The sequence below is a fragment of the Zonotrichia albicollis genome, chromosome 1, assembly GCF_047830755.1.
Source record: "Zonotrichia albicollis isolate bZonAlb1 chromosome 1, bZonAlb1.hap1, whole genome shotgun sequence".
NCBI classification, from domain to species: Eukaryota; Metazoa; Chordata; class Aves; order Passeriformes; family Passerellidae; genus Zonotrichia; species Zonotrichia albicollis.
This window is the reverse complement of record NC_133819.1, coordinates 119430643-119456869: the sequence shown is the minus strand read 5'-3', so window position 1 is coordinate 119456869 and position 26227 is coordinate 119430643. Positions and strand designations below refer to the sequence as shown.

General features: G+C 38.9%; 1 protein-coding gene across 3 annotated transcripts in view; it reads left to right on the top strand.

The window, feature by feature from the left end:
- The window catches only part of CYP7B1 (cytochrome P450 family 7 subfamily B member 1), a 124019-nt gene that overhangs the window by 75510 nt on the left and 22282 nt on the right, over positions 1-26227 (top strand). The window contains exon 1 of one of the 3 annotated variants that reach the window (XM_074551596.1): positions 3278-3357. The exons of the other annotated variants lie outside the window; for them this stretch is intronic. Within the exon in view, the coding sequence (XP_074407697.1) occupies positions 3293-3357 (65 nt within the window). The 5' untranslated portion in view covers positions 3278-3292. Of the gene's footprint in view, positions 1-3277; positions 3358-26227 lie in introns of those variants that run through there. 3 annotated transcript variants of the gene reach the window in all.

Genomic DNA, 26227 nt, shown 5'->3' with positions numbered 1-26227 from the left:
CTTACAAGGTGCATGGTGTCCATGAATGTTTCACTTAATTTGATTACATCCATAGAAAAAGCATTTCACTTACATGGGTAGCAGTGGGTCTCCTGTCTTACAGCACCGTTCTAATGCATTATGATCCCAATCTCACACTTGTAAGTTCTGACTTGGCTGGATGTATTTAATATTTTGGGTACGTAAATGCAGATTTGAGCAATTTGATTTGTTTCTGAATCGAGCCTACCATGCTTCCACATTTTCAAACCACTTCCTTTTCTTAGTTCTTAGTTACCAGAGTGTTACAAAGAAAGGGGTTTGATCTCATGTAGATAGCATAGCATTAATTACCCTGACACTAATTAAACTGCATCAAACAAATACCACCGTGTTCCTCAGGGGGACAACAGAAGGCAGTTTAAAATAATTACTGGAGCTTCATGCATGTGTGAAGTTTTCATTACTCTTAGGACACAAGCAAAAGAGATTTGATATCATTAAAATTCCCCCCTTTAGTGTTTGCAAAAAAAATGACTAAAATTTCCTCGGAGCATATTGATGTCTAAATAGTAGTGATTTCAGTTCTTGAGAATAGTAACTTTTCTTTAAGAATTGTAAGCCTGTGAAGCAGGAACAGGTGTTCCAGTCCACATTCTGGTATGATTATGTATTAGCTTATGTTTGTCAGACCATTTCATTAACCACCCACTGCTATCACATATACATATACTTTGTTCTTTCTGAACCATGAAATGAAATGCATATATCTTCACTAATGCTTGCTATCAATGTAAATGAGAAAAGGAGGCTTATTACCAATCACTGCTGCTGTGAAGCACACACCTTTGTACAGTTACAGGTAATAAACATATTTTTGTAAGTAGGAAGCAAGATATATTGAGTTCTGCATACAGTAAGCAGCAGACGTGCCTTTCGCTGTACTCCAGTGTTAATAGATTGCAATTCCCAGTCGTGTACACATTCAACAGGATGTCCTGAAGCACCTTCCTGAACCAGAAGGTGCTATTCCTCTTCATCCTCATTTATATTTTGCAAATGTTTTGAAGCTAGGGAAACTTTGCTGGCCAGTGGTTAATGGGCATCTTCTCCAAGGAAAATTGGAGCATGTTTGTGCCAGTGAGCAAGTGCCAGTTTCTGGATCAGCTGTCACTCATGTCAGAGCCAGCAGTAGCTTTACAGGCCCTTTGAAAAAGTGGATGGAAGAATGATGTCCCTGCCCAGGATGGGGGCTTAGACCAGACAGCCTTTGGAAGGTCCCTTCCAACCCATCCCATTCCCTGTGGTTCCGCAAGCCAGACCAGCAAGCAAAGATGACACAGACAGTAAAGTCAGGCAGTGCAGGTTTCCAAATTTGCTGCAAGTTCTGTACTTTGCTAATGCTCACTTGATCATGAACAAAGCACCACTTTCCATTTCCCAAGTTGATGAGTGTGTATGCTTTGTATTTCCCAGTGCTCTAAAAGCCACCAAGCCCAATGTAGAGGGTCATTTAGCTTCTTGATTGCTCGAGGTCAATACAGTGTTAGTAAACTTCACTGAATTTAGTACTGATGGCCTGTGGTGAAAGGTATATGAGACAGAAAGCATCTCTAGCTCTGCACTACTCCTAATATTCTGTGTGATTCTTTCTCAAAATTTGATTATGTATAATTTAAATGTATATAGTCATGTATCATAGCCTGCTTATTTTCTGGAACCTTTGAGGAACGATTTAAAATATTTCTCTGTAATGGAAGGCCTGATTATGCTGATGGTGCTCCTTTTTTTTTTAAATTACAGTATTGTCTTGATATTACTAAATCTGCTGCCTGCAATATAACAGTGAATTAGGGTTGTGCAATTGACAGACTAAGTAGAGATGATCAAAACTGATTGGAGAGGAAATACAAAATTAATCCAGTTGTAGGATTCTGTGAACCCAACAAACATGCACAGCAGAATACTTTTATTTCTTTGGAGCCAGATGGTTTGTCCTATTTTAAGCTGATAGATTCTTCATGCATTTCTTTTGGATGTCATTGGTTTTAACTGCCAGACAGTATCTACTGTTAGAAGTTTCCTTATTCCTGGATTATTTAAAGAGTATTTTTGGCACATTCAAATGATCATACTGTACACCAAGTTAATTTTTCCTTACACTTAGCTCATACGTGAAAAAAGTGTTTATATAATGAAAAAAACCCTCTAAAATGAACAGTTCTTTTTTTCCTTCTTTTGACATGATGTTGACAGAAGTCGCTTTGATGTAGTTTAGAGTCATGAATTTTCTATCTGTTCTGTTTTTCCTGGGGCTCCATCTATTCAGACATCCTGATCTGTCATTTTGCAACACTTTGTGAAGTGCTTGACAGATAGCGGTTTTGACAAGTGCTGGACATCAGCAGCAATTCAGAATAAGCAGTGTATATTTCTCCAGGTAAAGTGACAAAACGTCTAAAAGCGTAAGAAGAACTGTACAGTCTTCAATCACATTTAATGTTACAAAGCAAGACTTTTTCTGCTTTCTCCATTTGTTCTAGTAATGTGCAGTGGCTCAGACTTGAGTATCTGCTGGAATTTTGGATTGATGACTTTCTCTTTTCCTTTTGTATTTCCTAGTACGTGACTAATTCCTTCAGTCGGATTAAAAAATGGAAGCACTTGCTGAGACAGATCTAGAAAATTGCAGCACAGCTAAAGTTACGTGTAACAATAATTTCCAGGGTGTTCTAGTATTTGACAAAAACAACATGTATGTGATCAATTATCTCTGCATTTGTTGCTGTTACTTTGTTGGGTTTTGTGGGGGTTTTTTGGTAATTTAATTTTAATTCTACAAATAGAGAATGGATGAAGAACAAAATTTAGGAAAATCACCATTATTAATTAATTATTCTATTTCCTATTCCACATCCCAACCCCTTTCTTGGTGGTGGTTTATATTACATCACCCATAGGTAATCATAGATTACATATTTACATGATGTAGTATATTGAAAATGTAAAACATTTCGTATAATTATTCTGCATCTGTATTCACTCAAGAAACAGCTGTTGAAAGTTGAGGGGGATGCAAAATGGCACAGCCTGAAGATGTTCTTGTTCATTCAGCTAACTCCTTTTTGATGTGATACCTACTGGCAGGGTTGTGTGGTGAATTCAACTTCTTTGACAGCCATCAGCCCCACTGACCAGTAGTTTCAGTTTTTATAGTTAGGGGAAAGATGAGAAAAAATATTTCCATAATTTAGATTTTTTTTTTCAGCTGCTGGATCGAAAGCCCCTGCCAACAGCTATCTAAATCAACACCATGCCAACATGTTCTGTAGTCCGAAGGTCACTCAAACATCTGGCCCCACAGTCTTGTTCTTTAAGGTTTGTCACTGGGCAGCATCTGTTTATAGATTCTTTCTCAACCTCTCTTTGATCACTTTGACAGCAAAAAGAAGCTTCTATCACCCTTGATGTGTTAAGATAAAAATATCAGGAACATCAGAGCATTGTAAAATTTGGTGCAATTTCATATAATACTGTATCTGCATTTTTAATTTCTTATGTTTGATTTTTTTTTCCTTGGCTGAGTTAGAGGGAATTATGTATTACTTTCTGCTGTTGAGATTAAAAAAAAATATTGTCAGAGCTGATATGTTCAGTGGGAATGTGAAAATGACTGCACTAAGCAGGTCTTGCCCAGCTGAGCTTGGTCAGCATTTAAAAAAAGTTTGGAAAGTGAGCAGAGCCGGCATATTTAGCTCTGGTCTATTTTGAGTAACGTGTTATCTAACTCCCTTTACTATGTCCTGTATACTCCTACAAAGAGCTACCTATTTCATAAAGGTTTATATATGCTCTTAACGTGTTTAGATATTTCTTCTATAAATAACCATTGAGGATGTGGAAATATCATAGATTCCATATTTCCTTTTACTAACTTCCAGTGAATTTTTTGGTCTGCTGTTTCCAAACAATTTGGAATTTCTTGCTTTTTTTCTAAACAAGAATAAATAAGTTCTCTTTGCCCTGGGTCTTTTGCTTTAAAAAAACATTTGGTAGTCTTTCATAATGTTAAATGATCATATTTATGAGCACCACAGAAGTCTGGTTGGTATCATAATGGAAAAGATCTTAGGTTACATGTCTTAGGGAATTGTATGGTCCTACCCTCAGCAAAGACACTTTGTTTGATATGTAACCCAGGGAAAGATGCAATTGTAATGTGAACGGGTAAAATTATGGGTAATTTTTGTTTATGCACCTCCATAGTTTGTGGCAAATGACGCAGACAGCCTGAGTGCTTTGTTACTCCACAGAACTGCTACAGCTTGGTATCAGTTATTCACAGCTACCCGTGTTCAGCACAGGGAGGTCTGTCCATGAGAGCTTTATTAAATGTGCACATAAAGCACATAGTCCAGTACATCCGCCATGAAAAGTCACCTCCATTGTGTGGTGGTGGGTTTATGGATGTATATCCATCTCTTAGATAAAAATAAAGCTGCAAGTTAATTTTTTCTTAGCTAATGACAGCCAATAGGTCACTAAAATTTTCATTATCAGCTGAGACTATAACCTTATGTAGAAAACAGCAGCAGACTGATCTTAGCTGGGCTCTGTCTAGCTTTACAAAATGAAATATATGGAGTGGCCCAAGTGAGGGGGCTACATCCCTGTTCTCTGAGGTGTAACCATCCTGGGCCTTGGGAGCATGGAGCATTCTCCTCTCAACTGCTGGTAGTGTAACAAGAAAGGGATACCTGAGCAGTGAAGGGTGGTACTGCTGGTGGATTGGAGCTTTAGTTAAAAACTCAGTTTTCCACAAGAATACAGGAAGTCATATAGAATCTTAGTGGAGAAGCTAGGTTTGCACCCAACACAGAGGAGAGAAGAATCCAAAAAGCAGGTATGGCCTTCTTCCCCAGCAGACCATCTCACCTCAGAGGTGCTCAGAATGAAGAAGCACCCCCTAGTAAAAGATGTCCAGTGGTTGTGAGGGGCAAGATGACATGGCCACTTGATGAGAGTTCTTGATGTATGAAATAAGGGAAAGGTCAGTCTTTAGAGATATTTTTGGGAAGAAGTGACAACATTTTGTTAAAATCTAATATGCAAAGAAGGCCAAGTCTAAGACTGTAGATCTGAAATATACAGAGGGTAGGCGCTTCCATAGTAACTGTGAAAGAGATGTAGGCTTTGAATTTAAATTCCAGCTAGCACATTTAATAGTGTACAAACTGTTTTGGATAGATACTTCAGAGTAATTCTGACCAGGATCTTGCTTTTTATTAGAGCAGCCTTGTGCAATGGATCCATTGTAGAATCCTACAGTTCACCTATCTTGTACTTAATGTCAGGATGCTTTCTTTGCAGTTTCTCTTTCTGTGTAATCTTTCAAGTTCATTTGAAAGTATGAGCCATACTCCTTTTCCTGTGCCTTACTGCTTTTAACTGCTCAATCCCCATTATCCTTTCTCCTATAGCTCTCCTTTCCTTTGTAGCAGTATTTTATCTATTCTTTTTGTCTGTTTGTAGAAAAGCTCATTGTTGAAGATCTGAATTAGTGAAAACAAGTCCTACCTACAGCAGATTTGACTCAGGAAATAGCTGAAGGAGATGACATAAGAAAGCAAAGGCTGTTCAGTGGGAATTCTGCCTCATAAACTTTTTTAGAACAGCTGCAGATGGTGTCACCTGCAAGAATCAGAAGGTTCATCCTGTGCTGAGAGAGACAGGCATTTTCTGAGAAAAATAATGCAGGTTTGCATAAGAGAAACCTTGCTTACAACTCACCTCACCTTCTGAGGTGAGTTGTGGAGAATTGTTCTTGGAGGTGGTGCAGGTTTCAGCAGTGGGAAGGCTACATGTTTGTGCTAATTGAACTGGAAGATGGTACTAGGTGGAAGAGTATTTATATAACCCACAATTGCTTAGGTTTAAGATGAACAAGTAAGTAATTGCATAGAAGCTGTCCAGGAATACCAAAATCTGAAAGAATGAGAAGAATTGGTAAATTCAATTTCTTGTGTAAGGCTCAAATAGTGTTAAAACTTCAGTCAAAACTTGAACTGATGAAGTAAAAAGCTAGATAAGGATGAGTTTGTATAAATATTCACATTGTGAGCAGTAAGCACATACATGAAAGCAGTACAGTTTCAGCACCATGGCTGCAAGATCAGACCTCTGCTTCACTAGTTGCAAAAAAGTTTATATTAGCTTGTGTTTTCTTAGCTACTGTTTTTCTTTCACAAATAGATTTTAAATCATGTATTAATACAGAATGAACAATCTTTTGGTCTGGGAGTACATATGAATGAAGACTGTATTCTTGTGTGTCTGCTTCTGGCTTCCTTCCTCCATTCCCCAAATCAGAAATTTGTTTTATTAATATTTTCTGTTTGTCATTTTATGGTTAAAGAAAAGAATAGTCTAGGTGAGACTGACATCTCCCTGAGCTGGATTTCCTTTTGGCTCTAGGGCCAGCAGCAGGTGTGTGCCAGGGAGTGCATGGCAGAAGTATGCACAGACACATGCCTTTTGCCTCTTGCACTTTCTGTGAATCAGAGACTCAGGCCTTCTGGCCTATGAGCAGTATTTTTATAAATTTAAACTTTTCATTGATGGATTTTGCTGCATGGCTAACACTTCAAACTTAATTTCTACATTAGCTTCCATGGGCACCCTGCCAGGCTCTAGTTAAAGGCCAGCTCTTTAAAATCTACGAGGTCAGGACCAACTTGGTTGAGATACTGCTCCTTGTTCTCTGGAGTTTAGCATTTTTCTTACTCTTGTTTTCTGTCTTCCAAGGTCTTTGGGTGACTTCTAAATCTATTCCTTTCTTTTTCAGCTTGATGTACCTCTTTGTTTTGTTCTGGATCCTGTTCTCCCTTCTCCCTCTCCTTTTACCTTCTTCCCTCTCCAGGAGCTCACCTCAGGCAGCTGAGCCCAGCTGGCTGCTGGGAATGCCTGCTGTGCTCTACACAGCGGAGATGGGACCCACTGGCTGAGCACAGGGCGTTGCAGGCACACTGGGGAGAAAGCCAGTGCAAGCCCGTCTCTGGTGGACCAAGGATGTTCTGCTGGTTAGAAAACCGGCATTTTGGTGGGGTTATCAGCTCCATTTTTGAGTCAATAAGTGCTTCTAATTAGGGATCATGGGCCTTTAATGTGTCAGTTAACGTCTTGGAAATGAGATGCTGGCATTGTTCTGTGTTGTCTGGGAGCACAACTGGTTTAAAGCCCCTAGGAAGACATCCCTGACTCACTAGCTGCAAGGAAGATTTGAGCTGATGGCTGATGTTTGTTTTCTGTGGTGAAACTTCCCACAGATAGTATTGAAGGCTGAAGAGCCTTTCCAAGGCAGACTGGAATATTTTATGTAAATAAGAAAGCAGACTGATTTCAGTCTGATTTCTGTAATATGCAAAAAAGCATATTACAGAAGCTATAGGTATTTTGCCACATTTCTTGCACAAACTGTTTTTGCCACCTGTAATTAAAAATTAGATAATCCCAGCAATTTGAGAAAGTCTTATATGATTAATATCCATTTCCTTGTTGCTTGCTGCAGTGAAAGATAATTAATTGTAAAGACATTTTTAGAAGCAGTACAATAATCTTCTCTAACGAAAAGCAAATGTTTAAAAAGTAAGAAAATTGATAATGCAATTAATTATGTGGATATTACAATAATCTAACCTCCTTGGTAGAAATTTGGTGCCTAGGGACAGTATTATCCACACATTAAATTGAAATGAACAATAACATCCTCTTTATCATTGCAGTCTAGCACACGGCAGATGTAACATAACTGCAGCCCTTGAGAGTTGCCTAGGTTGAGATTTCAGAGCAGTTCTGAAAAATGCAGATCTGTTCACAGAAGATCTTTCTCTAAATATCCTAGAAGGTGTTTCAGATAGAAATGTTAAGACTTACCCTAAATGTATTCAAAGGCTTTGCATATAAAATGCTTCCAAAGGCTTCCTAATTTCAGAGGTGGATTTGTATCTAGATGATGGGTTAATGATGCTGTGTCCACCTGCTTTTGAGCTTTAACCTGTGTTTTGAATACATTAGCTCCACAGGTAAACATTCACTGAACATGGAGTTTTATTAATTGTAAATATTGTATTTCAAACTCAGCCATATTATTTCCAAAACAAATCTTAATGAAGGAAACAATAAACATAAACACTTATTTTTAAAATGCTAATGTACAAGAAAATAAAGATATTGTTGAGTGTATATATGGAAAATAATACAGTTACTGCAAGCTGTTTTGCTGAATGTTTTCTTGAAGGACTTCAAACTCTTAACCAATTGGGTATATGGTTATGATTTACATACAATATTTTGCTAATATTACAGATGGCAGTAGAAGCTCAAGATTAAATTACTTATCTGGTATTCAATTAGATACCAACAGGTTGCTTATAATGTAACAAGAAAATGAGCATTTAGAGTCATATGAGTTGCCACAGTAAAATGATAATGTACAAGTAGGTAAAATACAGCACATAAAGAAATGGCAGGAATTTAATTAGCTCAGTATAGGTGTGTGTAATAATGTGTTATTTGTAATATGAATGTATGCTTTGTTGCTTATTCATTATAAAGGAGAGGGCTCAACATGATCTTTATTAGTAAAAAAACAAACAATGTATCTGTTGCAAGTATTGGAAAAAATCCTTAAATCATGACATATAGAGGATAAAAGGAAGTTTTTGTGTTTGATATGTTGGTTGTTGTTTTATTTGAATTTATATAAACATAGACATAAATTTCTCTAATCTTTAGAAGTCTCTAGAGCAAGCCATGAAGTTCTGACATGTGATTCTCCTTTCTATGGAAAATCAATATGCTGTTTGGAGGAGCAGCACAGTGTGCCAGGTGGTGCCCTGGTGCTGGGATGCAGAGCAGCAGCAGCTCAGAAGCTGAAGACAACATAAAGGAGTGGAGATTTATGGAATAGTTGCTCTGTAAAAACTTTGCTGTACAAGTTTTAACTTGATATCTGATTTCTGCTGGCTTCCACCTGACTTCACCTTGGGGCACACACAGTATCTCCTGGGTTCTGCCTCTGCCTAGGAGAAATAGGAAATTGCAGGAGCTCCTTGGGCTTCAGCAGGTATTGCTCAAGAGCACCTGTGATTCTTCTTGTATAAATGGGGCCCAAACTAAAAATGGGGTCATCTTCCGCCTGAATTTACTTACTTGGAAATTAGTGGGTTAGCTAAATGACATCAAGCTTGTTCTTAGTTCATATTTCTGGTCTGTATGTCTGTCCTGGTCTGTATGTCTGTTCATATTTCTGGTCTGTCCTGGCCCTGGGCTTTAGTCAAGATGACTTGAGCTAAGAGAGCTGTAGCAAGGCTTGGCAGTGTGAGCAGAGTTTATGTTTCAGACAGTGCTGTCCATCAGCTCCATCAGGAGGTCCTCACCTGCAGCAGGCAATTCAGAGGGGGCTGCATTTCATGTAATTTTCCTTATAAACACACTTAGAGCAGGAGCTCCTGAAGCTACACAAGCATCAAATCACATGAAAATAAAACTAAAACAAGCAACAACTTCCCCCCTAAACAAAATAAAGCAAAACAAAACCCCACAAACAAACAAACAATCCCTCTCATCCAAATAACAAAAATCCATCTTTGGACATGTAGATCCATAATCTGTACATAGCTACATGCTTAATTCTGCTCTATGCTTTGAATTAAGCATTTGCTTGTGATCTGCAGAGTTTGGAGCCCTGTACTGCATAGTGCTTAAATTTTTTTTGCTGGCATGGTAAAACTGTGGTATTCTAATGTACGTGTCCTGAATTATATAATACTACTGAGCACCCTTTCTAATTTTCTTAATGCTGTGAGTCATTCAGCTTCTGGGCATTAGTTAAGTTGTTACATAGATGATTTCCCTCATAATTATAGAGAGTTTTGCTGCCTTGTTTTTTCTCTTTTTCTTTGGCAAACAGGATTGTTTCAGTAGTGGTAATAGGGTTGCCTGTTGCTATTGTGAGTTTAGTCAGCTGTGAAGCTGCACTTATGTTTGTTATTACCCTGCAATTCGTTATGAAATACTGCCTATTAATTATTTCACTGAAATGTAGCTGCTGGACCTGTGGGACATTCCACTTTCTCCTGTTGCTTTACATTTCCATTCATTTTAATGGCAGTTCAGGCAGTTTCTTTACGTTTATATGTAATTGCCCTTGGCTGTCACTGCCTGCTCCTTCTAGATACTTCAGTCAATATTTTCCACTGTTGGTTAAATTCATGTTTCAGCTCAGGAGCTGTCAGTGTTACTCCCAATTCCTTATTTCCTCTTTGATGCTGTAGTTGAACATTGAGGCATGGAGGGGTGGAGGTCAGGGGTACAACACCTCTGATTCACTGTAGAGCAGCTTTCCAGAATAATACCCATTTTTAAGCACTAAAATGTTTGACCTGTAACCCTCCTTGGTTGCTGCATTTGCCTTAATACCTCCATTTTTGTTTCCCTTTGGCTCTATTTGGTATTGAAGTGGACTTATTAGGAAGTTAATAGCTATCACGACAATTTTTATTTTCTAAATGAAACAATGCCCCCTGGTGCTCTAGGATTCGAGAGGTCTGATTTTACAGTCAAAATAAAAATAAAACCAAATAAAATCTTTTCAGACAGATACTTACTGTTCCTAAATCTGCCAGCTACCACTCAAATGCTGTCACTGTCACTCACAGGGGATGGGGAAGAACACTTGTCAGCACTGAGCAACAAAGAGAAGTCACAAGGAGAGTAACAGGGAATAAAAGCAAATTACAAAAGAGACAAGTCCATTAGGCAGGTTAAAAGAAATTACAGAAGAGAAAAATAAAATGAAAGACTTAAGAAATAGTCTAATGAAAGAACAGTTGGAGAAATGGAAAATTAAAACTGTCTGCTCAGTGAAATGTTAAATCTAGATAGTGATAGAGAAGAAGCAATAATATTAAAAAATGGAAGTAGTTTTTTTAAAAAATATTTCATTTAATACAGGCATTATAGAAGAAAAGGACAAAGAGGGTAAGTGTGAAAAATTTGCAATGAAGAGCATTAAATTAAAATGGCAAATATAAAAAGAAAGAGAATATTGAAGGTATATGTAAGTGCATGAGTGCTACAGGAATTAGTAGAATAAATGTAGTTTGATATTTTCTGTGCCTAACAAAACAGATTATTGATGCAGAAATTTAATCCAAAGTACCATCAGAGTTAAAATGTAAGCAAAGCTGATAAGCAATGAGATGAAGCAGTTGATCTGTCTTCAGTTGAGCTTGTCACTAGCATTTGATTCTGTAAAAATTAAGATGCTAAAGTACAAAATTATTCTTGATGGGCATGGCACGCATGGGAACCTCAAGAATGTTGCTTGTCCTAGTTGCAGACAGCAAACTCCAGCACAGCATGCCTTCCCACAGCCTTGCAGCTGACGGGAGCCTCAGCTTTGGAAGACCAATCAATAGAGCAGACACTGCCATAAATCACCGTCTCACATGGAGTGCGGGGCTATGAACACTACCAGAGCTGTCTGTAAAGCCAAAACAGACACAAAAAAACCCCCCAACAAATAAAGCCAGGAGAAAGGCAAAGGAAACCACCACTTGCTGCAGCTGCAAGATGTATGAACAACTCGCACTCCGTTTTTTTCAGTCACAGGCAAGGATAAAATAGCACAGCTCAGAAGCAGGGAAGACTGAAATGGCTTTAAGGTAGCTTTATGTTCCCACAGTCCTGGAGCAGCAATGAGTCAGTCAAGTCTCTCACTGTAAGTTAGAATAGCCTGAAGGCTGCTCTAAATCATTCTGGCTGCCAGTGACCCTGCAACAGCAGAGAGGGGCTGCTGGGGCATAGCAAAGTCTTGGCTGCACTTCCCTTCCTTTGGCCATGTCCTCTGGCCCATCCTGAGGAGCTGTTGGGAGGGGGTGAGGGGGAGTCGGGGGACAAGAAAGGGAAAAGCACAGAAGTGGCTGTGATGCCCGTTCTGCTGCAAGAGCTTTTGCTGTGGCTGGCAGAGGTCCAGTGGCTGGCTGTGGTCAGAACTGATTCCAGCACAGGCAAGAAGAATTCTGTGGCTGGGCCATGAACAGGTGCAGTGATTGGGTCTGATTTTGTAAATCTGATTTTCAAAGGCATTTTTGAGAGCTCTTCAGATAATGCAGAGTCCCTTTTCCCTGAGAATCTCATCTGTTAATGACTGGTTTGTAAGTTCTACACATGTGCAAGTGTATGCATTCTGTGACCACCATTGTAGTTTTTGTTAGTATATCAGTGTTAGTGAGATATTATATCTACCAAGTACTATCTGGCCTAGCAATGGCAGTATTCAAGTTAACACTGCTATGTGGATTTATACTACTGATTGTAATTTGGTTTTACCTGCTCTTATAAACTAAAAACATCCTCCAATTTGTAAGAAAGTGAGGCTGTGATTCAATTTGCTTACTTCTTTTTTTTTTATTTTAAGATGAAAATTCCTAATAATATTAAGAACAAATAACAGCAGTCAATAATCCTAACTCCAGATATTTGCATTTTGTACTGGGATGATTTGATGCTGTTGTCAGTCACCTCTGAATGATCCTATATGTGAAGACCATTCCTCACATATAGGATCATTCAGCTGCAGTTTTAAGAGTGTAATTTGTTTCCAAACTCTTACGTAAATATTTGTCTTGCTACTTCAGTGTGAACAAAATGTTTGTGGTTTAAAAGAAGACCATTACATTCTTAAAAGTCTGTTTTCAAGCCAAAGGGCTGAAACCTTCCCTTTCTCTCACTAAACAGAGAACTGCCCAGCCTTACTAGTGAGTAGTCCAAATGGAAATTTACCAAACTGATTAGTCAGAGCAGGTTATTGAGTGCACTCTTAGAGGAGATCCTACAACAGAGGAAAAATTATTATCCCTTTTAATAGTTCCTAAAAACCATTCCCAGAATTTTGTTTTTAGTCAGCTGGGTATTTCATGATGTGCAACAGAAGTAGAGTGATGTTTGGAAGTACTGAGCCAAGACCATTGGTCTTATAAGTAATGGACATGCCCATAAGTTATCCAGAGATGTATTCTTAACCTGCATATATACCGTATAAAGGCTATAGTTTATATTTGCTGATCTTTTTTGTTTTTTAGCAAAAGTGTGAGGAGCTCCCTTCCCCCGTGGACTAAACCTCCATGAAGGTCAAAGTAGAAGGTCATGGACATGCCCTTTGCTGCCTGTAGTTTATCTGAGACAAAAGTCTATGATCTCTTGATGAGCAAATGGTAGAAGAATGGTAGTTTGCAGCCACAGGTGTGGTGTGCATGTGAGGGAGCACAGAGCTATAACTAAATTTAATGCCGTTGATATAATAGCTTATAATGTCTTGGCTTTTTCTGATAATTTAGAACAGAAATTTTTAAAGAAAAAGAGGGAAGATGTATGTGCTAGTTGGATGTATGCCAGCACTGGTTGACACAGTCAGCAGCTGAAGACTAAATCTTCAGGGTGTAAATTCTTTTAGCTCAGTTGATGTCAGGAGAGCTGTGTCAGACTGAAGTACTTTAAGCTCTGTCCTGAGGACACCCAGTACCATCAGCAAGAACTGCAAACATGGAATCAGTTGAGTTCCTTGGAAAGGATTCAGTGCTTTCCTGCCAGGAGCTCAGCACCAGTAGTGGTCTTGAAGATCTAGTGCTGCCAGAAGAGACACATAACCTCTGTCTGCTGCCTTTGATCAGAACTGAGGGGAAAACTGTTTTGTGTTATCTTTGAGTCTGAAAACTGCTAACATCCCAAAACATTGAAGATCATCTGACTCTGTGAGAGTTCCCTGTAGCTGTCTTCTCCCTGGCCTTTTTGCAGTAATTTGTGCTGGTGTGTGGGAGATTGTTCCAGAGTCTTACCTGTGACAATCCAGACACAAAGACCTACCTACAAGAGTAAACTTTTCATCCCATCCACAGTATTGTCTTAAAAGAGCCTGCTGAGTAGGCATCTCTGATTTAGCAGCAGGATGGAGCTGAAATCATGTCCTGACATGCAAGCATTTTGGATTATTTAATAACTTAATTTTTCCTTGAGGATTGATAGCTTAGTCTGTCATTTATTTGTTTGATATTTTATGATCTGATGATTTCTCCTCACATATTTTAGTCAGGCATATTATGTATCACTGTTGCTTTATGTTTTCTATTACTGGGAATTAATTTTTCACACAGTATCTTCATTTAATTATATAATACAATCACATGTGCATCTGCATAAATATGAAGAATCTGTTCTAATTTAGCCATTATATATTATGCTATCTTGGGTTTTCCAGTAAAAAATTCCAAGTTTTTTGTTTTAGCATAACAATAGTCATATTCATTGCTTCTTACATTTTAACAAAAGCACTCAGATGCCAGTTCATAGATTGACATAATCAGCTTTGTCTCTTAATTAGAAAAGAGAATAAAGCTGTTTAAGGGTGTCAATAAAATGACAGATGCATCATTAACAGAAGGCTACATTGTATCAGAATGGTGCAGATCTTTGGAATTGAAATGTTAAAAAATTTTACTAGTAACCTTTTGTTTCTAATTTTCATTTTCTTGTAATTTTTTCATAATTGAAAAATAGCAAAGGTACATAACACAGCATAAAATACAAAACAGTTATTGGTAGTAGAGAACTCAAGTTTATAACCAGAGTAGAGCTATAGCTATGAAAACTTAGGATTTCTGCCTACACTCAATACAAAATTCAGCATGGTCAGTGCACTCTTTGGCCATGCCTTTAATGCACTCCTCATCACCCCTATAATGTCACCAGTTGTTTATGAGCAGTGGGATAGCATGTAGATTATGAAATTCAGGACTCACCTTATGCTTGACTTCTTGGTGCAGCACAGGGTATGAAATCTTGCCACAATCAGTCTGAATATTCAGAGTAGTATTGACTTCAGTGAGTCCATATTTCTCCAGCTGTTTATAACGCTGTTGATACCCACTTATCCTTTGGAATAAAGGAAGTTTTTACACTTTTAACACACAATGGCTTTCAGTAAGAACAAACAAAAATTGCAGAATGTGACAAAATTGCAAATATTTAAACACTGGGACAATGGGAATGCATGTTTTGGGATTCAGGCATAGCTATAGAAATAAGATTGAGTGCTGTATCTATGATCAGTCAGAGGTGGCTCATCCCAGCAGGATCTGATACCCAGGGCATCCACAAGACCCAGCACCTCATATCAGCTTTACTGACAACCTGAGCTGGAGGATTGCAGATTTCATACAAATCCAACTGTCTTCTGGCAAGCAATATTGAGGTCCTTTCTAGGACAAAATCTGTGCTGTTTTTCCTATTCAGCACCAGTTGTATGACACAGTTTGGGGTGCTAATGGTCTGGCTCCTAGGTCACATAGCAAGACAAATGAGAGTCCATCCTTAAATGTACTCAAAACACCCACTCCTACAGCCTTCTGTGCTAGATGAGTGCTGTGAAGCCAGTCTTAAAACCTTTTAAGCAAAGGGAATGACTGGGTGAGTCACCAGTCTATAGTCCTGAGCTTGCATCTATGGATTAACATGGATGAGGTGTTCTAAGTCTTAGTCTCCTTCTTTGCCTGTATCTACAGTCTTTTCATTAGAACCTGTAAAGCTTATTATCTCTTCAACAGAAATGCTTTAAGCTTTTAAGATTTCATGAAGTTTTGACACTTCTGTGAATTTTGTGTTCCATATATAGACAGCTGCCTCATTTGCTGTTTGGGAATCATCATTTCATTATGTGGGGCTCCAAAACAATTGTAATGGTACCCAGTTGAAGCAGCTGGTTGAAAAATACTGAACACTTTATTAATAAAATTTCAAATTCGAATGAGACAAGGATGAACAGGTTGAGGAGCATCAGGGAGTATGATAGACAGACAGACAGACTACTGGAATCTTATCCTGTCTTCCCTGAGAAAGGCCCAACAGACAAGAGCCCATTAGATATGGAGGATTCCCTCTCCTCTCTGAACACAGTGACTTACAGGATAGGGAGCAATGGGGACAAATTCCTGCAGGAGCAGGAGGAGCATCACCTGTGCAGCAGGAGCATCAGCTGTGTGACTGCCCCACCTCCCCAGGTGCCCTGCTAACAGGGGTGAGGCTCTGTGAGTGTAGCTGGACTGTGGTGAGGGCAGGGGCTCATCTGGCATAGAGGTGTGGCCAGGGTCAAGTCAGACCACATCCTCTGTCAAAGCCACTTCCAGAAAGCAGGAAGACAGGTCACTGTCATAGGAAACTCTCTTCTGATGAGAACAGAAAGCCCAACATGCAGACTTGTCGCACCTATTTGGGAAGTCTGCTGCCTCCTGGATCCAGCTTAAAGATGTGAAGAGAAACCTTCCCACCCTGTTATGGCTTTCAGATTATCATCCATTTTTGATTTTTCAGGTGGCAGTCTGAAAGTCCGAACAAGAAGTCTGAGGGCACTCAAGAGAGACCTCAGGGCTTGGGCCGACTGGCTAAAGGATCGGTTGCACAAGTAGTGTTCTCCTCTATTTGCATGGAATGATGGGGAAAAATAGGAAGAGCCAGCAGATCAATATCTTGTTCCAACCCTGGTGTTCACCCGTTTTTCATCTTGGGTTGGCTGAGTTTTGGGCTCTAGTATTGAATTTACAGGAAAGACAGGGAGGCACTGGAGTGTGTCCAGAGAGTGGGAAGGACGCTGGTGGAGGTTCTGAAGCACAAGTCCTATGAGGAGTGGCTGAAGGAGCTGAGGTGGAGAAAAGGAGGCTCAGGAGTGACTTAATCACTCTACAATTCCCTGAAACTGGATCAGTTTATTCTCCTGAGTACCAATAGGTAGGATAAGAGGAAATAGCCTCAAGTTGCACACAGGGAGGTATAGATTGGATGTCAGGAAAATTTCTTCCTCAAAAGGGTGGTCAAGTATTGGAGCAGGTTGTCCAGGAAAGATTGGTTGGGTCCCAGTCCCTGGAAATACTTGAGTGGAAGTAACACTTAGGGACATGGTTTAGTGATGGACTTGTCAGTGCTAGGGCAATGGTTGGATGTGATGATCTTAAAGGTCTTTTCCAACCTAAATTACTCCATTATTCTATGAAATTACTCAGTAGGATGGTATCTGGTTTTGAAAAAAGAAAATAAAAGGATAATATATTTTCATATATAGCCATCTTGGATTCTTCGGAAAGATAATCCTTTATAACCTTAATATTTTTTGTGCAGGAATCAAATTAAGAAAAAAATTAAACAGGTATTCCTTTGAAATTCTAATGTCTCTGATTACAGTCCCCAAGTTTGCTCACTTTAATTTAAAAAATTGAGAATTTTATTTATGTTTTCTACTTCTTTTTTCATAGCAGAGGGATTTAAAACGTGTTCAGACCCTTAAGTGTCCCAGTCACTGTTCTGTCTTGCAATCTTCAGTTAGTAATATCTTACTTGCTGTGACTGCAGAATGAAAATGTATTCTTGATTTACCTAAAACTGGAATTAGTTAGTTTGCCTAAAACCAACAGAGATTGCATTTGAGAGAACTCACACAAATACAAGGCTTCATTTAGGTTTAACCCTTATGCCCTTGAACACAATAGAGTTTACATAAATATTTACGAAGGGCAGCCACAGACCAATTAAAGGAATATATTTTCCAAGCATCAAACCATTGTTTTCAGGCAATGCACTGATGCTCCTAAATTAATACATATTAAATCTGTTATGGGCTTAGCAGAGTTTTAGGCTCAGGAGAGGGAAAAGCAGATGAGAGCACCCCAAGGGGAGGTCGGGCAGGGATTGCCTGTGAGACACACGGCCCACACTCCGAGCCTGTGTGGCTGAGGGTGGCTGCAAGCTGCTCTGCAAATCCGCCCGAGGAGGACAGGGCACCACCATCCCTGTCGTTAAATCCTTCCAGCATCCTAGGAAAAGCTGTGGGCAATCTGAGAAGGCTGTGACTGGTTTCATTTTGATATTTGCTAAATAAAATTGAGGAGCAGCTGTTTTGTGGGAAATATATTTAAGGGCTATTTTTTTTTAATTTAAAAATAAAAATGTTTTAAGATACATCAGAATTCCCCTCATAATGAGATCTAGTTTCAGTCTAGTCCTACCCAAGGCTGCTTAGTAAAAGACTGCACTTTTCATATCCACTCACTTCAGACCCAAGAGTCCATCAGGTTGCTGTTTCATAGTGCATAGGATGAATTATAGAAAGGTGCTGCTCATATGTGCATTTATGTGAAAAGTATCACTACACAGACCTAGGAAAATGCATTTGCAAGTAATTGGATTTGTGGCTCCCCAATTGTGGCAGCTTGTTAAGGCAGGGATAGGACTTATCCAATGTGAACTATGAGAAAGTTTAATTTGAAAAAGGCCCATATGCTCTTCAATGCAGGAGCAGAGCTGGAGCAGAGCTCAGGGTAAGAGAAGGAGGGAGAGGTACAAGTGAAATGGAAAAGAAGTTTTGGAAGAAGAGTAAAGAATGCAGAAGCACATCTAGGAAGGGGAAAAAGAGGAGAGACTTGTTACAGCTAGTGAAAAGCCAGAGATAGAGTGCAGATTGCTGCGTGCTTTCTGCTGAAATAGATCACCTGCAGTTTCTGCTGAGAGAAGGAAAATCAGTTCAGAAGGAGAAACTGAGGTGCTAATCTAGGTTGGTGGCAGAAAGAGATGAAGCAGGAGAGAATTAATGTTTGTGGGGAATCCCATTAGAAGACTGTTTCTCTTAACATGTGCAATAGACTTGTAGCACTGGAAGGAAAAGAGGAAAAAGAAGTATCTGGAAAGAAAATATGAATAATTGAATAATCTTTGAAAGAGAAGAAGACCTACTGGTACTGTGTTCATCTTACAGACTTTAAAGCTTTTGAAACATTCGCCTAAGTACAGTATTCAAATGCTGTTTTCCTGTGATACATGCCTTGCTGACAGGATTAGTTACCTTCTCTCATTATATCAACTTCGAGTTTATTTGCAAATAAGTGAACTAAATAAGGTACCTGGGGTATTTTTGTGTTTATCCCACTGTTGAGACTACACTTTGGAGTTTTTCAATACATTTTTGAGCAAAATATGTCCTGACTGTTAATTCTGTAATACAATTTGTGAAATGTCTGACATCTGAAGCTCATGGGGGAGAGGAGGGAAATTGCTTACAGAGCGCCATGTGCTTCTGTGCTTCCACTTGGGTAATGCATGGCCATAACTGTGGGAGTCATGAAATTGTTAATTAAAAATCTTCTTAGCTGTATTTCATCTTTTTTTAAAAAGATAAAATGCAAAACCTTTTCTTCTTCTAAAGCCATGCACGTGGAGATTTTTAGACAGAGTAAGTGGCCCCATTTTCTAGTTAATTATCTCAATAAATCAGGGGTGGGTTGCTGGTATTTGAAAAGTCTATGCATGGTAGACAGAGTGAGGGACAGAGCAGTTTTCTGCAGTGGTCTGTTGCTGGTCAGTAATGGTATATAATGCACTCAGGTCAAAAGAGTGGTACTGATACTCACAATTCCACCATGGCTATAACATCAGAAGCTTACAGCTAAACCCCAAAATATTATAATAAAACTGTTTGTGTTACAACATAGAAAGTGTTTGTGTTACTGCAACAAAAAAAAATGAAATTATGGCACCACTCAGTTTTTCCTATGTTTGCATATGTGTGCATATAGAAGTATGTGCACATAAATGCCTATGTGTGTGCATATAGAAGTATGCTTATATACACATATTCTGTTTCAATATGCATAATCTGATTGATATATACACATAATTGATAAATACATGTGTACACACACACATGCATCCTGAATGAATTGCATTTGCCTCTTGAAAATGGCTAATACTCCCTGAAAGGGGAGATGGAGAGAGAGTGATTTTATTGGTACTGTTTGATCTCAGAATTGAGGATCACTTTTGCAGTGAACAATGCAGACATGCACTGTAGAAAGGCTGTTCCTGTCTCTGCCTAATTCAGGAGATAACAGATGGGTGTGGGAAGACCGGAGAGCACAGTGGGGAAACTGGACAGGACTCACCAACAGCCTTGCTTCTTCTCTGTGCCACTGCAGAGTGTGTGGTTCACAGTGCTGACAGTGGTGGTCAGGATTTAAGAAGGGGTTTGGCTGAGGGCCAACTGGAAGTGAAAGCAGGTGGACAATACCTGGACTAAGAACACATTGCAAGAGATAAGAGCAAAGGCAGCCCAGATCTGAACAGGAGAAGGAAGATCTGGTTTGAGAAGAAAGTAAACAGCGGGTGGGAAAGGGGCTCAATGGTCATAGCACTTCATGGAGGCATCCCAAGAGGGTGGAAGTATGCAGAGGAATCAGAAGCAGGAGAAAAAGATTTTCAGAAAACAAATATGAGAAAAGACAAGACAGAATTAGAGGAAATCTAGTGGAGATACCTTGATGACCTTAATGATGTATCATTAATAAAGACCAATACTTCCAAAAAGCTCCTTATCTCTCTGGTGAGTATAGAGATGTCTGGTTAACCAAGATTCCAAACTTCTGGAAGACTCAGTTACACTAAATGAAGGGTCTATTTTCATCACCCTTTTTGTCCTAATAATCATCCTGCATTATTTAGCGTGCAGTTTTATAGAAAACAATACTTGATTTTTGCACTAATTATTTTTTACTGCTGAAATTACATACTACATTCTCAAAGAAAACACTGTTGCTGCATACAGAAGCAGCAATATTTTTCCATCCAGCATTCTCCTCTCTTTCCTTGTTACCAGGGATTTTAAAATGTGATAATGTCCCACCGCTGTTTCTGAGATTTCCTGAATTTATTTGTTTGCTCTTTATTACGTAAGGAATGATTTCTGCCTGTTTGAATATATTTCTGTGGGGAGTGCTGACATTCTTATCCACACTTCACTTGTCACTTCCAGGCCAGACGGTTAATATGATTTTCCTACTATGAGCTACTTACTGTGTACAGTTTTAACATGTGTTAAATGCAGCAAAGCAGTATATTGAAGTGCAGAAATGAATTAGGGAAGAGGGGAATATCAGACAAAAGGCATTGGGTTCTCTTTGGTAAAGTCAGTTAATGTGCAGCATAAATACGTTCCTAATAGGAGTGAAGGGAAATACAGGTGGATCTTCTGATCCCATCCTTCTCACATGAATATGAGGGAAAAAAGTGTTTGTGTTTATGGATAATACCTAAAGAGGAGTGTCTGCGAGCCTGCAAAGGAGGGATTAGCATTCCAAATGGTGAGCTGGAAAACACAGAGGACTAATCAACAGCATCTGGATGGGAGCACAGTCTTTTCACTGGGAAAAGGCTGAGAGCTGTAATGGTTCCCAAGTTGGATTTTTATCAACACGGCGGTGATTTTGCACAGAAAGCTGAGGTTGTGCTGGGAAGCAAAGGGTGTCACCCTTGAGATGGAATAGGTAATTGCACTGCTGTGCTCAGTGCAGACACTGCCATAGAGAAAGGTGTGAAAATCAAGAAAGAAGTGATACAAGTATGTAAAGGTCTAGAAAATAATTATGAAGAAATACTGGAAGAAATTGAGGTTGTTTAACCTAAAGAAGGCTAAATGAGAACATAATAAGTACCTTTAAATGCATTAAGTGTTCCTGCACAAGTGAAGGGAATAATTTATTCTCTTCTCCTTTGCAGACAGAGTGAGAAGTAGTGGGCTTGAGGTACATGAAGATAAAGGTTAGATGTGAGGAGAAGCAGATTGCTTGGGGAGACTGAAAAGACTCTGTTCTGTTACTGACTGTCATCAAGAAGGGCATAGGAAAATATAAGGAAGATACCAGTGCAGAGCACCCTACCTGGGGTGCCAGGTATGAAATCGGTAACCTCTCATCATCTCTGCCTAGCCTATTTTTCTTTGATTAAAGCTGAATTAAGAAAGGAAAAGTTCTGGACTGGACAAATAACCTCAAATGTAAAATTTAATAGAATGACCTTGGGCTTGGTCAGGGAAAGTGTTGAGTAGTTTTGGCTGCTCTCACAGCCTTTACCCAGACCAGAAGCAAAGTGGGATTGCAAAATGAAGGCTATGAGCCCTAAATTTATATGAACTTTTAGTACTGATGAATTATTGTTGCATAGGCCAGGTCTTGTCTTCACCATGCCCCCTATCCTGCCTGTTATGAAACTTTACATGACATTTGGTGTTGTAAAATGTCTCAGAATGTTGAGCCTCTGATAAAGCCTGAGCTACAAGCTCTTTCTTCGTGGATTTCCATTTTAAAACTGTTCAGATTACTTTCCCACCATGGTATTTACTTGCCTTTTGGCTTCTTAGGCAATGTCCCAACTGGTAACTAGAAATAGAGCTAGAATTTATAGATGTGTCCTTCAACACAGTGTGCAGTGTGAAGAATTGCTATGTACAATGTCAACGTACAATTCTTGATATAATTTAGCCTAAACTGCAAAGGAATAAGATTTCTTAGAGAGTGATATTTCAGAGTTACTGAATGAGTTATTGAGTCTTGGTATTTTTGGGTATTTGGGGATTACCTAAATGGAATTGCTTGAAGAGAGAGAAAGAAGATGCTCCTGTGGTGAATGGATTACAGTTGGAGATCTTAGCAATAAAACCTTGTATGGTTTTAAAGGATAAAAAATGTATTTTTTATTAAAATCACATAAATTTTTGACACAAAAAGCTTTCAACAAAAGGATTGCATTTTTCTGGGGGGAAAAAAATCACTATAAAAATTCACTAGTTGGTTGATTTGCTTTTGTCAGCATTTCTCCCAGTTTGTCTCACATTATCACAAACACATTAGAGTCTGTTTTGCTGTACTGCTCTTTTTGGGAGCGCAGATAAACTCTCCTCTCCTTGGAGTGCTCAAAAGTGTATTTTATGCTTTTTTATGTGTCTTTGTCCTTTTCTTTTATGAGTGATTTTTATCCTAAAGAAAACAAGATGGTGATCAGTACTGCAGTATGAAACTACTTTACCTAGGCATGGTATAGGCAGTGGCAGTGTGAGGTTTTTCTGTCCGGGACTCGCACTTCATCGTGTCAATCCTCTCTCAAGGTGATGCATCCATTTACTCCCCACAAACCTGAAAGCAGTGACCAGATAGGAGCAATGCCTTTACCTCCACAGGAAGTATGGAAGCTGAGAATCCAAGGGTAAAAGATTGTATATTGCTAAAACCCTCATCTGGCTTGTTCTGCAGGGAATGCTTTTTTGTACTGCATGTATTCAACCTGGAAGATTTAGAGTTCCAGGAGATCACTGAGTGAGATAATTTGGGTGAGGTTTTAAGACATGCATAATTTTATAAATGTCAAAAATTGCATTGTGGCCAAATATTTGAAAGAAAATTTTATTTTCTGTCCTCATAGATGTAGAACACCTATAAGTTGGTCTAGGGGAAAATTGCTAAATTAAAAAAAAAAATAGAAAGACTCACTGGCTTCCTCCTGTCCTAAGTTTCCTGTGTTCTCTCTCCTGTAATACAAGAAGACATTCCAGACACCACATTTCTGGGGATTACCTTTCTTGGGGTTGAAGCCTTTGGCCTCATTCTTTTCCTCACAGTTAGAGTGTTCATAAGCCCCTGGAAAGACACTGTCTGTCATGTCTTGTTGCTTAAATATTGTGATCGAGCCTGTGAATAATCTCTAACTGCTTTGACATGTTCATAATAGCTTTTGTTCTACTCTGTACCAATCCATTTCCATTCCTTAAAGTCCCCTGACATGGTGTGTTCCAGCTTGGACATGGTATTATGATGGTTTGTCCAAAGATAGTATGGAAAATTCAGAGCACGGACTTAAACTTTTGTGAATGGTAGCGAGGTTTGGAAAGTGAAAATAACCCCTCTGTGGCAAAAAAGGGGTCATTTTATATTATTGTTAGACCTTTTTCTCCTGGGCTGGTGGGTTTTCTCCGCCTTTGGTGGAAGTTGTTGTGAAAAGCGGTCAGCTGAACCGGCGTTACCCTGCAGAGTGACGTGTTCCTGTCGGGCTGCTTCAGCTGCACTGTGTGCAGTGAGGGCTGCCTTAACACCAGATGCCAATCATACACCACCAGTGGATTTGCAAGATTATAGGACAGGAAAAAAAGATGAAGGTTAAGCATGGGGCACAATAGAGATTACTTATGGTAATGAATTGTATAATTTTTCTAGACAGATCTGGATTAATGTTTATCCCAGGCAAAAGATTACTGTATGTCTGATTCTAGTTGTAAACAGACATTATTAAACAGAAGGTTTATGTTCATGAAATGCGACTATGGGTGTTAAAGCACTTATGATTTATTATGTGCAAAAAGAAAAATTAACCTGTTCATCTGCTATAGTACAAGATGCGCTGTGGGTTTTTGCATAATTTGAAAGGCATCTGCTCCTTTGGAATACAAATAACCAGTGAGATGAGAAAGATTCTCCTCTCATTTACACGGGTTCAATGCCTCACACTGCAGTGATGTTGAAATGGTGTAACCAAGAAAAGAATAGTCTTGTGTGCTTTTATAAAGCAATAATATTTCTGTGAGAGATCATGTTGGCAAAGTCTGTTTGCTTGTGAATCTTCAGGGTATTTTCTTTATAACTAAAAAAAAAAAAAAGATGTTGTGTTCAGAGACCTTTACAAAAGACTTTACTGGGATTTCCAAAATAATTCCTTTTCACTACATAAAAGCATAATGTTTAGATACATTGAATTTATTTTTTTTATTGAACATTTTCCAAAATACTTATGTTGAAGCTCATTTTTCTCCTGCTTTATTGCATCACTGCTGCTTGGCATAAGTGAGACATAGATACAGCATCCACATTTTTTAGTATTGCCTTACCTCAGTAGCTAAATAATCACACCTGAGTCACTGCCTTCTGTGTTTTAGGTGAGCTGAAAAATATTCCCATAAGGAAACTGTAAACAAACTCCAAAACTTTGCTTTTTTGGTGTAGTAGATGTTGCAACTCTATTACTTGCTAACAAGAAAGTATCTTTTCTCTGTGAAAGCAACGAAAAATTAGTTATCAAAATTGTTCGTTCTATTTATGGGCTGTATTTGTAGCCAGCTGATTTTTGCATAATGCTATTTGAAATTATCCATTTAACAATGATGGATGATACAACTGTGTTGCTCTCCCTCCACTTTGTAACTGATCCGTCTACTTATAGATTGCATTGGACATGTTGCTGATGCTTTATTTGTAAAATTCACTCACATATGTGAGAAATTTGTTTGTTAAGTTTTACTGACTTCACAGAGGCTTCTCAGACAAGTAAAGATATTCCTCTATATAAGGAATATCAAAACCAACCCAATATGTGGAGTGAAAAGACCTGGGAATATCATGAGGTTTGTTAAATGCATTAGAATTTAAGCAGTTAGACTAGACCTGAATAAAATGTAATCTCTAAGACATTCTGAATGCTTAAATTAAAAAGTTGCAGTCCTAAATTTCCATCAAAATGCTTCGTAGTGCTCTATTATATATCTTAGATATATTCTGCATTTGGTACAACAAAATATTTGCCACGAGTAAAATATAACTCTAATGCTTGTAATATTTTCCCTAATTATCAAATTTTGCAACTTCTGTGAAGCGTGAGCCCAGAGTTAAAGTTCATGAGCAAATTAATTAAGCAGTAAAAGTTTCTGTGGGTTTTGTTAATGGTTCTGTTTAGCATCCAAAGTTGATGAAGACTTCTGGAGATACCCAGGATGCAGGTGAGAGTCCCTCGGGAAATGGGGTTGGCTGCACTGCTCTGCCTGAAGGTTTGTGCAGAAAGGCGCTGGATTTGGGGAGGCACTGAAATACGAGCAGTGCTGTGTGTTAGCAGACATGATAAGGCGTGGAGATGACCTCCATCTCCCAAAGAGACAGAAAGCTAGAAATGAAGACTCATTTCTGTTATCAGTCTGCTGTGGGTCGTAAGTTGAACTGGTGTTATATTTGTCTCTGAAAGCCACGTAGCTTTGACACAGTGTTTAACAGTGTTAAGCTTATTGCTGCTGAGCTAAACATGTCTGAAGTGAACGATGACCCTCACGTCTTTGCAATAGCAAAATGTCTCCCTGATGTGATCCCGAAGACTTGGAGCATTAAGTTAATTTTCCCTTGGATTTCTGAGCTGCCTTCTTTTTACCCGGCGGAGAGCTCGTGAAGAATACAGCTTCTGACCGAATGACAGAACATGGAGGGTGAAATTAGATGCATTCAATTAGAAGATGACAAAAAGCCTATCTAAATATTTGTCAGGATGCTACTTACAGGACGTAGTCTCCAGC